The sequence below is a fragment of the Sesamum indicum genome, linkage group LG1 (genome assembly GCF_026168435.1).
Source record: "Sesamum indicum cultivar Baizhima isolate 11 linkage group LG1, ASM2616843v1, whole genome shotgun sequence".
Classification (NCBI taxonomy): domain Eukaryota; kingdom Viridiplantae; phylum Streptophyta; class Magnoliopsida; order Lamiales; family Pedaliaceae; genus Sesamum; species Sesamum indicum.
The window spans coordinates 21741587-21757386 of record NC_142657.1 but is presented as its reverse complement, the minus strand read 5'-3'; the positions used below and the strand labels follow the sequence as shown (position 1 = coordinate 21757386).

Sequence of the window (15800 nt, the reverse complement as noted above, 5' to 3'; positions counted from 1 at the left end):
GTCTTCTGGGGATAAAAACTAGAGGTAGAGAAAGGTTTGAGCAATCGCGGATTGGGTTCCAGATACCCATATCTTATTACTTGAGTCGACGTGTTCCCACTTGCAGCAAATTTTTTATTAAAGTATACGAAAAACGTGGGGAAATCCCTTTTGGCACTTGGACTAGTAAATATGCACAAGGATTATTCTTAATTTTAGTTTATTCTCTTAGCCAAGCTGCAAAGGAATAAAAGATGAACACAAGATCACAACTACATGAGGATGAAGACAAGATTGATCATATGAACGACAATATAACAATACAAAGTAGAACTCCAACCAATTGCCGGAATCTTGGGAATGCTCATCTCTATTAGGGTGTCGCCTTTGATCTAAATCTAATTATCAGATCGAAGGAAAAAACAGGATGATGTCAATATTATCTCCCAGAGAGGATCTATACCTCCACAGCTAAAAACAGCAGAAATATACTATTTGTCCACTAGAATCGGCATTTAATACATGTTCATTGTTCAGAAAAAATGAAAGCTCGTCGCCCCTATCAATGTCAAATTCCTTTCGAATTTTGTACACATAACTCCACATCTCAGGTTAGCCAAAGCTTCGGACCCGTCAATTCTCGATCTGCTGCAGACCCTTCGCTAGCAAGCTTCTGAATACGTGCAGAGAATTCCTCTGCCTGTGAAAGGAAACAATTGATCTTTGGTTAATGCATTAACACTGTTACAGTTAGCTTCTTCATCTTCACCTACACAAGTATCGCAGACAACATAATATTTTACAATAAGATTTGAAGCACCCCTACATACACATTACAATAACATTTGAACCACCCCTACATACACAAAAACATGTACCTGAAATGTCAAAGCAAGTGAAGAAGAATTGTAATAGAAACTAACCTTCTCATCAATCCACATCAATGAGCTCAATTGATTGTTTAAGATTCGAACAACAACATCCAATGGAGTCATTCCATCGGCTGCCTCAAGCTCTCCACCCTAATGCAAAAATAATAATTTTATCAACTAATTATCTTATTTGTCAGAAGAAAATCACAATAAGGCACTTACGTGACTGGCATTAAGAGTACTTATAATCGATTTAATATGTTCTGTCATCTGCTCAAGTTCCCGCTCGATCAATTCAGCCTGCTCATACCTAAAATCAGAAAACAAAGCAATACTTGAAGCATTTACTTTTCACCGTCGCAGAAATCCATTAACGGCTAACAGCTATAGGGACATAAGATGGTAACAACAAAATGATAGATCATTGTAACAGCTACCCCATGATATTTCCACAGCTTTTGGTAAATCATTAGGGGCTACGTAGTGTTTTTAGACCCAGACTGCTGGCCAGTACAGCCAGTCAAACAGTGAACAGACTCAAGGCTGGCCTGGTCACACTCTTCAGTACAATGACACTGGAAGGGTTGGGAAACACAGACAGAGAGACATGCCATAGAACAAAATAAGAGTCAGTAAAAAGGAATTTCTGCTCACATTGCATCTCTTGTGGATGCAGCATCGTCGTCAAGAAGCAGTCCTCGTTCCTCTCTGTATATTCGCTCAGCTTCCTCCTCCATACTTTGCAATGCCTTGTCAACCTACCAAACACAACAAAAGAAAGCTCATTGAGAGGACAAAACTTAGCTTGCACATTGATGAACTCATCAAACAACAATCCAAATATTTATTCAAACCAACTAAAGACTGTTTAAAATAATGAAATCACAGTTAAATGTTTCTCTAGTTTTAACCGGATAACAGAAGGAGGTCTGTAATGTAAAGAATTCTTGATCAAGGTCACCAATCTACCCATGAATGATATTCCGGAGATCAGAGACAAACTCTTGTCGCTCAGAAATTTTCAGACACGCGAAAGTAAAAAAAATAAAAGAAAAAATTCAAACAAACAAAATTGCACTTGTTATACATAAACCAACAAGATTAGAATACCTCATCTTGATGAGTTTCAATCAGCTCCAGTTGCCTCTCCAAACTACCTTGCGTCTCAACCACTTTTGCAACTTCACTCTGAAAGAAAGTTGAAGTATCACATTCCGCATGAGAACCAACCCAAAAATATGGCGATAATAAGTTTCAGAAAATGCTAAAATTCCATAAGATTTTTAAATTTAAGATTGATTCACTCGGACAAACTTTGATATTATAGCATAATAAAAAGGCAACAAATATATAGGCAGTATTGACAGTTCCAGCCACCGTGTCGTCATGTAAGAAGCTTGCATACGTATAACACATAGTTTGGTTAGCTAAAAGAACAGAGGGAAAAAAAATCCTTTTCTGAAAGCATTTCAGAAGACATAATTAACATCTTTAGTTTTCTGATGGCCAAATAACTAAAGATGAACTGTTGTCAACTAAGTTACTAACAGGCCATCCGAGTGGAGAAGCTGTCTGTGCAACAGAAAAAAGCAGGAGATATGCATCCCGCTAACCGGTATGGCTCTGATGGATAGAGAAACATGACCCATACTTGATGAGCTATAGCACAACTTTAAGGTCGAGCTAAATTAAGATTGTTTGCAGTTGGATTTTCAGCGAATCATAATTTACTACGGCTTCTTAAAATGATTCTATCTCCGCTGACAACATAATAGAACTAAGCATACAGAAAAAGCTAAGAGACAACATATTAAACAAAGCACAGCCAAATAAAACCTCAGCCCCATACTAAACGCTCCCTTTGTGCGGTTGACCACTACAAACTGAGTAATTTCACACCTAATAATAACAATTTAAGTTCTTGTAAAAAAAGAAATCAAATATTGTTCTATAACATCGAAGACTTAACCCCTTAACAAAAGATTCATTTGGAAAAGATGGTAAAAAACATAACTAGTTTGAATTTTCTTTGTAGGGAATGATTTCTTTGATCAGGGGGTCTCTGTATTTGCTTAAAACCATAAAGCAAAAATAGAAAACACATTTTTGTCGTGGTAGAGTTGAACTACCTCAAGCTTTAGAAGAATATCTCGATTCTGCAGAATCCTGCGATCCCACTCAGCAATAGCATTAGCTTGTTTCCGAAACTTCCCAGTACGCTCCTGTAGTTCGGCATTCCACTCCTTGATGATCTACAAATAAGTATCATCATAAAAATGGAGTTCCACAACATAAATAGGACTAAGGACATGGAGACAGGAGATAGTGAAATGGAGAGTAGAGTGGCCAATTCATGGTCTTATGAAAAGAAGAGCGCAAACAAACTCCCCAAGTACTAAAAGAGGGAAAGGTACATAACTTTTAGGAATTATTTGCTTATTAAGGAAGATGGAAAGAGAGCACAGTAGCATCACCATCAACATTTGACAGTTAAAACAATTTTACTTACTTCCTCAACTGTTTTCCCAGTGATTTCAGATGGTAACTTTGGTGCAGAGGCTAAAACTGCACTTGTTGTTGAAGTAGTCCTACATGACAAGCATAATCCATGCAAGTAATCAGCACACAAAACCTCAAAGGTTAAAAGGTACACAAAAGGCCATCTAAATTTTATTTTACTTCGATGTAAGCATTTACTCTCTAGTCATAAACCGAAAATGAAACATAGTCAATCCTTAGGAACATCTTGCTACTCATCATAACGAAACTGTTTATGAAATTGCTTTGACCGTTTGCCCAATGGAGACAACAAGAAAAGTTTTATGCTCCTTAGTTTCCAAATTTAAAACTAAAAAAGAAAAAAGAAAAAAGGTGGATGGGGGGGTGGAGTCTTAGGTTTAGATGTACATTCTGTATTATATGCCCAGGGAGGAAATAGTGTAATACTGAAGGATTAGAGAAACAACAATTCAATGCATAAACGAGAGCGCGGTAGGTATACAGACCCACTACTGGAAGCTACAACAAGAGCTGATGGTGTTTGAGCAGGAGCACTGGTACTTGAACTCACTGCAATTGTCGAACCCACAGCTGGGACACCTATACACGTATTAGATCATACATCAAACAACATCAAGATAAAATAACATCTTCAGAATGACACAAGGAAAGCAGCATTACAAGAGCATAGATAGTAATATTGCAATCGAGCCGAACAATCTCTGCTATTCACTCGAATACCTAATAATATCTAACGGAACATGCATCCATTGAAACTAGAGTGTGCAGAACTTGAAGTTAAATTAACAACTCCTATCATCAACATTTTGGCACATTGCATAAAGACAAAAGCTAGAAACCACTTGAATTTCCTGTTTACCATAAGAAGCTCTATGGTTATGCTAAATATTTAGTGATATCCATACTAGTCTATTTTATCCAAATTTGAGTTCTTAAGTTAGGCAATTAACATTGAAACCTAAAATCACAATGACATAACAGACCATGTCCCAGCCAAGTTGGCTGCTCATTTCAATTAAGAGTACTTATCGAGACTCATTCAGCATCAAGTCATTCTGCAATAAAAGGTGTCAAAACTCGGTCCACGGCATCTGAATTTCTTCGGAATTTTGCTGTCTCCTCAAAATAATTCAACAACACAGTTTATCAACACTAACGCTAATAGCACCATCTCAGGCACAAACCATCCTTACTTCAGATCTAGATAGAACGGGATTACATTCAAGGATCTAAAATTCTGATACGATTTGCATTCACATAAAGCTATTGCCATAATCTTTGCGTGCAAAGACACTATAAATTACAAGCACTCTGCTGAAGGTGTCTGAAAAATTATATAAAAACAAGTCAACCAAGAATTCAGTTTATTAATGCTTTATGGTCAAGGATCTGATACTATACGCCTGAAATAGCACTCTGATAAAAGACAGGAAAATTGAAGCTTTAATAGCACTTTCAACTTTTCGTTAATTTCATTTCCTCCACCTTAGGCATTCCATTACAAGAGGATTGTGAGTCAGGCATGCCAAATAGATCTTGAGAAAAACTACACAGAAAACAGCAGCATAGTTTCAATTAACACCTGAACCTAACTAGACTGACTACACTTTCCCAAATAAGACTGCAAAAGGGTAGGATGGGCGATATTAGAAGCGACTGAAGGGGAAGATCAAACTACTAGCTAGTCTTAATTCTTAGGCTATCAATCAGAAGAGCCCTTCAGATAGATTAGATCTACAGAGGTCCTCCCTATCCATTTCATCCTTTACAGAATCTATCTCTTTCTTCAAAATTATCTGTTGAAGCTGCATCTCCAACAAAGCTATCTTGGCAGCAGCAATTTGCTCTTTTATCTCATTCAACTGCGTCAAACTCTCTCTGTATTTGGAGATTGCAAATACTTTTTTAATTCTGTGCTGCAACCATTCCACATGAAACCCAACAGCAGCTGCATCATCCGTCCACTTCTGTACGACTTGCATTTCATGAGCACCAATAGTGTCTAGGGTATGGCTATGAAGCCTTTCAACGACTTCAGCCACCAGCTGAAGAAAAGCTGCCTTAGCCTCTATACTCTTGAGAATGCTTCCCCTTGTGATATCACCATATTTTCTCAATATTTGCTTAATGAGGTGGGCTTTCCGGTGGCAGAGGGTATTTTGCAGACATAAATTCAATTGCACACACTCTGTACACAGAGGGAACTCGACAGACATGAGCCTTCCGCACGCTGGATGACCTAACTCATTTCCATCAAGAGCTTCAGATTCAGTAGATGAGTATTCAGAAACGTCAACAACCACCTCCTTGGTTGGATTCTTCTTTGCATCAGGTGTTGCCTCATATTTCAACCTTTCACTATCTTCAACAGGAGAACAAGCTTGCACAATTGAAACCGATGCAGTAGTAGAAGAATCGACATGGTCTGTAAGGGACGTCTTTTCCTTAATAACAGTTTTGGCAGTAGTTGTAACAGAACATGCAGAAACACCAAGTGCAGCATCCCCATCCTTGCTTATGGAATCCCCTTCCTCATCTTCATCTACAACCCCCACATGTAACACTGAACAGATAGACTCAGGGTCAGCCATTTTTATCTGCATTTTGACACTATGAATCACTTGCTCACTCTCACTCCAAACCCCCCAACCACTACCTAAGCATACCCCAAGGTTATTTGAAGAAGGGTTGGGACAACACCCAGCTGATGAGAATATGCTTCCTGAAATGATTTTACAGAAACTCCAACTCATTTTGACCCCAAAAACATACCCATTAGCAACAACTCTCATTCTTGTAATGAGAACGCAGAGACCAAAAGTACAAGGAAATCCAGCCGTTCCAGTTAAGAACAACTTACAGGATTTTAAACAACTGCATTCGTTGAAGAAATGCTTCTTATTAAGCAAAAGGTTACCAACATCATATACTAACAAAAACAAGAAGCAAAGATGTATACTCCCTGTCCGCTAACAGACAGTCCCAAGGACAACCAAACTGGTTCTGGTCCGGAACATACAGCATGTGCCACAAAAAAAATTTATGGCAATTCAATAAGTGGAACTAAAGAATATGAAGAACTTTCCGGAATTGATCTATTCAAATCCATGAGACGAAGCACTATAACATTACAAATCATGAGCAAACATAAATATTCCAGCATTCATAACATCTTATTAAATTGAAAAAGTGATGTAATATACTTGCACCAGACGCAATACTCGTATACTAAGACGGCCCAATACCCGTACATGGGTTCACTTCATAGAAAATACAGTCAAAAAATCAGCATAAATGCAACATTTGAATCAATTTTCTGTTGGCAGGCAAACACAAAAACACAGGATTCATGAAACAACTTAATAAGCTGGCCATACATGTCCCACACAAAACAAATCAAAAATATACTTTGCATTATCAGAAACATAACAGCTCACTACAATGTAATGACATCAATGCGATTCCTATTCAATAAATTTGACTGATGAAAGGTCAAAAGTGCATCCCTATGTTAAACGAAGAGCGACAGATAAACAAGATACTCAAAAGCTTTGTACATTCATAAGGGGATAGGAAAACCTTACCAAAAGAAGGCAGCACGGCTGTTGATTGTGTTTGTGATGCTGATGAGGCAGCAGTTACAGGAGATTTCAATGATAGAGATAAAGAACCTGTGTTACCAGAGGTTGATGCAGGTGTAGTAGTTGTACCAAAACCAGGAAAACCTGAAGATGGAGCAAATGCACTGGTCACAAATGCAGCAGAGATACTTTAGAAGATGTACCATTAGATGCGGGAGAAGTCAAGCCAGAAATACACATACCAGCTGAAGCAGCAGAAGACACACTAGCTGCAGCAGGAGCTGAAGCACTGGTCGTTGTAGTAGTTGTAACTGTTGAAAACAGAGAAGAAGGAGTGGTACCAAATGTACTGAGTTTTGAAGTCGGGGCACTAGAAAGAGATGACGCTGAAGCAGATGACTGAATCCCCGTAGTTCCAAATGAAAAACCAGGTGTAGATGATGAAGATACTGCGGCTGATGCTGAAGCTACAGAACTACTGGTGCTTTTTAGAAATGAAAAACCCGAAGAAGTAGAGCTAGGAGCTGTAGAAAATGAAAATCCAGGTGTTGATGAAGCTGATGATGCTGGGAATGAAAATCCAGCAGCAGAAGAAGTTGAGGTTGAAGCACTAGTGGGTGAAGCTGAACTTGAAGTATTGGTGGACAGGGGGAATGACAAAGCTGTAGATGTAGAGCTCAACGAGGTACCAAATAGTGGGGCTGATGAAGATGACCCAAACAAAGCCGATGATGACCCAAAAAGACCCGAAGTTGATCCAGAACTCTGCCCAAACAAGGATGCTGTGGCGCCTGTGGTAGCAGTGGTGGATGAGGAAGTGGAGGATCCGAACATGACTCCACCAGGGGCAGGACTGGACATGAACAGGGGTGAAGTAGTCCCACTAGCAGACGCTGATGTGGATGATCCAAATATCCCTGTCGTTGGGGTTGGAATAGACCCAAATGCTGGTGCAGTGGTGGCTGGAGTTGACGCTGATATAGCCGCTCCAAATAGATTGGATGCTGGGGCTGGAGCAGACCCAAATAAATGTGTGCTGGTACTGCTCGAAGAAGCTGCTGAGGAAGACCCAAAGAGGCTGGGAGTTGGAGCACTTGACAAGAATGAGGTTGAGGAACCAGGAGCAGGGGATCCAAATAGTGTTGATGTGCCTAATGGAGATGGAGAAGGCGAGGGAGATGATGGAGCAGCAGTTGAAGAGTTAGAGCCAAACGGACTAGTAGTTTGGCCAGTACCAGGTGCTGAAGATCCAAAAATGCTAGAGGTAGGAGCTCCTCCAGAAGTTGACCCAAAAATGCTGGGAGAAAGGCCTGATCCGGATCCGAAAAAACTGGAAGCAGGCGGACTGCCGGATGAGGAGGAGCCGAGCGGATTCAAAGTGGTGGTTGTACCAGAAGAGGAACCGAATAAACTAGAAGTTGGGGCCGCACTCGATGAGGACCCAAAGAGAGGGGAAGCGCCAAATGGGGTGGTGGTCGCGGTGGCGGAGGACGTCGTTGCGGAGGCAGAGGAGGAACCAAAGAGAGGTGAAGCGCCGAACGGGCTGCTGGAGGTGGACGACGTTGTTCCAGTACCGAATCCAAACGAAGGAGCGGAGGCAGCGGAGGATGACGTTCCAGAACCGAAGCCAAAAGAAGGAGTAGTGGAGGCGGACGACGACGTTCCAGAACCGAAGCCAAAAGAAGGAGTGGAGGCAGCGGACGACGTTGTCCCAGAACCGAAGCCAAAAGAAGGTGCGGAAAAGGCGGACGACGTAGTTCCAGAACCGAATCCAAACGAAGGCGCGGAGGAGGTGGAGCTAGGGTTAGAGAAGCCAAAGTAGAAGCCTGTGCCAGCCATAGCGGCGGCGATGGAGTTTTGATGGGGGTGTGGCGGTGAGAATTAGGCAGCGAGGTGGATGTGGGTTCTGGTTGTGGGGGGAAAGGAAAGGGGTTTTGAAATTTGGGGGAATTTGGAAGATTGGATTTTAGGGGTTTGGAGGAGGAAAGGGCTTTAGGTGCTGGGGTTTATACGTTAAGTTTCCCAGACCAGATTGAACCGGCGGTTCTATGCTGTCTCCATTTTGGGCTCCAAAACGTCAAATTTGGCCCAAGTTATATCATTTAGATTTGGGCGAGGTTAACACAGTCAGACTCCACATTTTGATTCATTTGGATAAGACCCATATTATGGACTAAGGCTATTAGGGATGTACATGTCCGATAAATCCACCATACCGAATCGAATCAAAAAAATCAATACATTTCGATATTCAATATTAATAAGTTTTGGTATTCGATACAATATTGATATTTATAGATATATCATAAATTAAAATTTCAATTCGATTCGATTTTACAAAATCAATGCCTCTAAAATTAACTGTTAATTAGAACAATAAATATATTGCACGCTGCACATATACCAACTCTTTCAAACTAATTAAGTGCATCAATTGCTCTAACTATATCAGCTTTTCAATTCCAACTTTCTATTTAAAAAATGGTATTACATTTCATATACAAATGACATGTATAGAAAATCCATGTCATTTATACTATTTCACATATAATGTTCCTAAATATCAAATAAAATAGGAGATACATCACCATTTTACAATATACAACCGGTAGATTTACCAATTCCCTAATATGGTGCATTTGCTGAACTCAGAGCAAATTCTTGAGCAATAGGCCTTGAGACTTGGGTGGACACAGCATTGCAGACATTTGGAGCCCAAAATCCATGAAATCCAAGAGGAAAATTCAAGTGTCTAGGGACTTCAAACCTTGCCACCAAAGCATTCTTCCACCCTATCAACTTTGGATCCAGGATAACAAGATAGCACCTCTGTGTTGAAACTGCATACTGCAAAATAATGATAATAATGATTTAAATTAGGAGGAATTAATTATTAAATAAATGGATTAACATTTTAGAGATTGTGCTGCTCACTTCTACTACAAGGAGATAGCCATCATCTTCTTCGCCTTTGCTCCCTTTAGGGATAAAAATGGGCTCACCGATGAATCTCCGTCTACCGGTCGACCAGGTGCGTGTGGACTTATCAACAGTGTCTAGCTTTACGACTGTATCAAACGGGAAGTGTGGCAATGCTTGGCGTGAGCCGGAGGAACTGGCTGCATAGACGTAAGTGTTTTTGGTGCCCGAGAAGTCCTGATTGATGACGGGAAAATCCGAAGGTCTGTTCCATTGGTTTAGATCGTTTACACGACACTCTTGGCAGTTTCCATTGGCATCCAAGCTTATGTTAACCTGCATTGTGTGAAGTTAATATTGTTAATGACATTGTAAATATATATATGAGTACTGAGTTTTGGATTTCGGTTGATGAAAGCAAAAGAGAGAAACCTGGACTAAGTGAGGGAGCAGTTTTTCCTGGCCTTGTTCCAAGTTCATCATGGAAGGGTCTAATCTCCCACTCTGCCAATCATATCCTGGTAACAGAAAACAAGCTGAAATTTCAGCAAAACAAGCTAAACAGAAAACACACACACACACACACACCTAGAATTCCTTGCTGTCGTGTTTTACATTGCATGTTCTCCTAACAACCGATTTTCGGACGGAAGTTTGCAATATAAAACACAACTGCAGGCCATCAAAGGATATCGTTATGTACTACTTGAACGAACGTCATGGGAGGTCGTAGTTACCAAACATTTTCTGGAAATTGAACCACTGATAAGAGCAGGAACTGGCTTGGATTTGAATGTGAAGGTTTCCGTCGAAGCGCTTCTCTTCAAAGGCATTGGCCACGTGAAGTACCCACATCTGTGAAGGCGCTTCAATCGGCACTCTCCAGTCCCGGGCGAGCCTGTTTGGCTGAGCATTTGGAAATCTAGGCAGCAAATAGATTGGAGAAGTGGGCTTGCTTGGATTCAAGGATAATGCTGATATCATTGGAGATAACCCGCACACTGCTCTCATTGAACCTGCACTACTCCAATTAATTATTATTATTATCACTATTCCATTTTATTTTTCTTAATTATTAAAAGAGACAGACGAAAATATCAAAAAATATTACCTGCAACATCAAGCTTGATCCTGTTTCCAAACAATATGTAATGAGAATCCGTAAAGGCCCAATCATGGATCATCATCTGATCCGGGATGCTGAATTCCTGGCTTTGCAGCAGCCTAAAGTTGGAATCGAATTCTGAAAATTAAATTTTTAATTAAATAATTAAGGATAGTGTTAAACCAAGAACCAAACAAAAAAGAATCACTGGGAAATGCTACTACTTCTGAAACGCGACAATACCGCAATATCCCCTATCTTGTCCGTACTGTGTATACAATGTCTTTGTTTATTTATAGTTGGACAGATCTATAAGCTGCTGAAATCGCAGAAACATAGTAATATATAAAAGAAAAACAATTAAGATTGTCTCCACTTTTCTTTTATTTTGTGAAGGAAACAAGAAAGATACAGTAAACATTATTTCAAGGAGTATGACTCTTATTTTTATTCTAATCTCAATCCAGCCAAGGGAGCATTATTTATGCTATTGTCGTTATGAGTACTGATGTCATATATATGTATACTTTATTATACTTTATTTATTGAATAAATTATAGTTTGTTGCCGGAATTATTTATACACTATGTTATTTAAATTTTTTATTGTGCCAACTTATCATTTCAACTTTATGAAATTTATAGATCATCATATATGATCACTTCCCGATCGTCTTTTATATCGAAAGACATTACATATAGTGCATCTGGGAAAAAAAAACATCTTTAAATATAGCATATGTATTGCATGTCATGATGTTTTTACAATAGAAAAATAGATCAGAAAATTGTCATATATGATAAGTAGACCAAAAAAAATTTAGATGACAAAATATGAAAAACGAGTATATTTTGGATGTCAAAACATAATTTATTCTTATTTATTTCACGTTATACATATAATTCGCTACAAAATAGATTTTATATATGGGGGAATTTTCTAAATTTTTCGTAAGGTAGAAAATTGAAGAATTAATTAGTTGGATATGATAAATATTTTTCTAGCATTATAAGCTCAAAAGTTTTGAAGGAAATTAATTATATGTAGAGATTTATTTATTATTATTATTTTGAATCATGTAGTGAATTTAATTACTCACCGTAAAAAGTAAAATTACTACGAGGGAGTAACATATCCTCCGCATTGCATGACATGATCAACAATCTATTCCTTCTCACATCAATCTTGTAATGAGACAACAATCTCTTGGGAGGCATCTTGAACACTCCTGCCAGAATTTGATTCCCATGATCATCGGATTTATAACATTAATCAATTAAAAACTCCAACAATGATCTGATGATGAAATCATTCACGAAATTCTGTGCATAGTCATGTGAATAATGAGAACATGGAAGCAAAATATGATTGCATGCATTAACCAAGCATACATGCATAATACATACATACATACATACATAACCATACCATGTAGTATGGGCTTCAAGATTTTAGCTGCCACGTCCAAGAAATCAGCCGTGAACCTTTCGCCACCGTCGTCTTCAGCTTCCGGCGACATTTTCCGATCACCTGCTAAGTTAAATTTCCCGACGGTGGCCAGAGTCCGACCTTCAATCTCATAAGGATCTCCGCCTTCCCACAAGCAAAACAGCCGTCCGCCCCACCGTAAAACACTCGTATTCGCCACGTTTTTCATCACCTTGGTGTTCCCCACCATTTTCCCTCCCTTCAACACCGAAAACGGGCCGCGGTGCGTGAACCGCCACTTGCCGGTGGAGGGGTCCCGCTCCTCGGCCTGCGCCTCCGTCTCTATATACCTAGCCATGAACTCCACCTTCCCGCGGGCAGCATCGATTTTGAACGCCCGCAAATACCCGTGGCCGTCCAAGGGGTGCACGGTGGATCCGTGATCATCGGAGAAGAGGCCCGGTCCCGTGAGGTAGTACGTGCCTGAGGGAAAATCGTGGGGCAACGCGCCGTCAACGAGGCGGAGGGTGATGGGTGTGGTGGTTTCGGCGCGTTGGGAGACAAAGAGGAATTGGTAGTCCCAGAAAGCTGTGACGGTGTCGTCTGGTGCAACAGGGTCATGTACTGTTGTGGAGAGTTCTTGGGGAGTGGTGGTGGGGGCTGCGATGGATATGGCGGCGCGGGATATGGTGTTGTGCTGTGAGGTGTTGTACGTTGGCGGTGGTAGTTTAGGTGGTGATGCGGCGGCGGGGAGCTTTGTAGGGAGGAGATGGCAAGCTTTGGCCTGCATATTTTGGGTGGATTTGAGATGAAGTTTTGTAGTATGGGAGTGATGTTCGAAAGCAGCCCCTTGAGTGGTTTATATAAAGTTTTTCATGTACATTAATTTGTATATGTACAATATCTTAAATATAATATTTATCAAATTCAAACTAGTCGTATAATAAATATGGGTATTATATTTCAAATATAATTAAGAAATAATAATATTTATAATAGATGAATATGAAAAATATTGATTTACAGGAAGCAATAAGCTAGTCTTGAAGAATTGATGGTAGCATATATAGTTGGATTACATGCATGAGGCGTTTGATTTAATGAGGAATTGGGTGTGGGATCCATAGTTTTAGCATTGTTTGTGTTGGGCACTTTGAAAATGCATGGTGGGTCTCTATCACCAAATTCAGATTTCATCAATAATAAAATTCAACAAATTGGTGGGCCATTTCTGTCTCTTGCTTTACTCCTTGTTCCAGAACAACCCCTCTATTTTTTCTAAGGGTATTTTATTTTATTTATATGTCACACGTTGCCCAGACCGTGAACCAATCTTTCTCTAATATCCTTAATTCGTGTTTGATATATATAGTTATTACGAAACCACATTTTTATTATATAAGTAATAATCCCAAGATAAGTTGGGTGAAAAAATATAGAATAAAATTTAAAAAGACGAGAGATAGAGAGAGAGGTGGCGGTCTAAAGTTGATATATAAAAATTATAATTATAAATTTCATTTAACTATAAATTAATGAATGAATTTATATTGTTTCTGCAGTCAGAAACTTAGATGCGGTCCCAATTAATGAAGAAACAGTACACCTCAGGACTCTATTAATTTGTCCCCCCACTTTATGTTAAAGTTTCTTGCTGTGTTATGATTATGGTGGGAAATTATTATACCTAAAAAATAAAAAATATATTCTTTTTTAACCTCATTATGATTGACTCTGCCCAAACACTAGACATGAAGTTGGATTTGATCGAGCCCCAGTACGTTGCTCATCAAATCAACTAGACCTTGAGCAATTTCACAATCATTACCTACTTGAATGCTTCCCCATTTTAATTAATCATAATTTACTTATTATATACTTAATTTAAGAATATTTCTTTAAATAAATAAAATTCGTTATATCATTCGATATATTTAAATACCAATACAGTTTTAGTTACATTAATAACTACGAATCCAAGAATATATATATATATATAAAGTAATAATTATTACAAAACGAACACAACAAAGTTGATTTTTTTTTTTTTGAATTAATGAATAAATAATGCATTATTTGACGTTGTCTGTAGAAACGAGATCATATATGCCTCCAAAGCTTCCAGTCTAAAGAAATTGATGATGTACACGAGTATTCGATATATATTGTAATTGAGAAATTTACATAGTTTATAATTAAATTATAATAAATAATACTTCACGCAACAAAACACTAATTGAACTGTATATCCCATCACATATGTAAAAACAAAAGATGCAAAACAATAAAGGAGCAATCAAAATGAGTGGAACAATGATCATAAACAATGACAGCATATATATATATATATGTGTGTGTGTGTTCGTGCGTGTGTCACTTTGATACCAAGTAGCAATGTTGGTGTTGATACTGTCAACAAAGTGACAAGCAAATTTGGGGGTGGTGACATAATTAAATCCCCCACCTAGGCCGTCTAATGAGGAATCTGATGATTTCATCCTCAACTAGGTGTATGTGAACTTGTGAATGTCCCCCCAATGTGGCCCAATATTGATTATTAATCAATAATTTCCAAATAAAAATAGTGAATTAAAGTTACATGGGAGTTTCCAATTTTGGGGTTGCCTTCCAATCAAAACCAATTGCTTTGGTCCAAATTGGAGAGGTCTCCGAAATCAAAGTGCTATATATATATATATGTATATATATACATACACACACATGGTTGAATATGATTTAATAATTAGGGTTTTAGGAAGCAACTAATTAATTAACCCCGCATCAATGTAGACAAATTAAGGGACATTGCTTAGTGACAAAGTGGGGTTTTACCATTGCTTCTTGGATGGTATAATTAGGTGGCAATTTGAGGTTCTCACGCTTCAATTTGCTTCTTCTTCTTGTTTTTTTTTTTAATCCTTCTTTTAATATCACTCATGGTTTTAAATTGGGAATGAAAAGATTCTCATTTTCAAATTCTATATATATATTTGTAAAATAAAATTTTTATTTTAAATATGACTCAGAGTTTAATAAGAACCCGATTGATTGGTTCATAAAGAGTTGTTTCGATATTAAAATTGAGACTTTAAAATTTTTTATTAAATAAAAGAGTATTCGTTCTTGTCCTGTCTATTTATGAGCATCAATTTTTTATTTTTGAGGTATCTTTTTCTTAATTTGAAATTAACGATATTTATAATATTAGCCGAATACAACTTGGAATTATATAATAGATTATTTTTATCAAAGATAAATGGTTATTTGGCTAGTTTGGGTGGTGGGTAGAGAAGGAAGTGACGGAAATAAACAGTAAATGACTATTTTACCCCTTGAGTTCCAGCATGGATCATTTTCCGACGTATATTTGTATGGGCAGGCAATATCCATTTGAGG

The 15800-nt window shown here is 38.4% G+C and overlaps 2 protein-coding genes across 3 annotated transcripts; both read right to left on the bottom strand.

Annotated features, from left to right (window-relative positions):
- Nucleotides 1-256: 256 nt before the first annotated feature.
- EMB2766 (structural constituent of nuclear pore) lies at nt 257-8949 on the bottom strand. 2 transcript variants are annotated; one of them, XM_088883913.1, is made up of 10 exons: nt 7195-8946; nt 6956-7096; nt 3857-3950; nt 3361-3439; nt 2981-3103; nt 1962-2039; nt 1506-1609; nt 1074-1161; nt 903-1001; nt 257-679 (listed from the first exon to the last, which is right to left on the bottom strand). In XM_088883913.1, exons 1-10 carry the CDS (start codon nt 8789-8791, stop codon nt 587-589), a joined length of 2496 nt encoding a protein of 831 aa, XP_088740039.1. In that variant the 5' UTR covers nt 8792-8946; the 3' UTR covers nt 257-586. The 2 variants fall into 2 exon arrangements, with proteins under 2 accessions (XP_088740039.1, XP_088740038.1); XM_088883912.1 differs by lacking the exons at nt 257-679; nt 903-1001; nt 1074-1161; ... (3 more) ...; nt 3361-3439; nt 3857-3950 and adding an exon at nt 4794-5934 and having other exon boundaries at nt 7195-8949.
- Nucleotides 8950-9405: 456 nt separating this feature from the next.
- Nucleotides 9406-13257, bottom strand: CCD7 (carotenoid cleavage dioxygenase 7). The gene is made up of 7 exons (XM_011096174.3): nt 12405-13257; nt 12076-12204; nt 10983-11114; nt 10609-10887; nt 10304-10389; nt 9887-10207; nt 9406-9799 (listed from the first exon to the last, which is right to left on the bottom strand). The coding sequence occupies exons 1-7, from the start codon at nt 13192-13194 to the stop codon at nt 9578-9580; spliced, it is 1959 nt and encodes a 652-aa protein (XP_011094476.1). The 5' UTR covers nt 13195-13257; the 3' UTR covers nt 9406-9577.
- Between the last annotated feature and the right edge of the window lie 2543 nt (nt 13258-15800).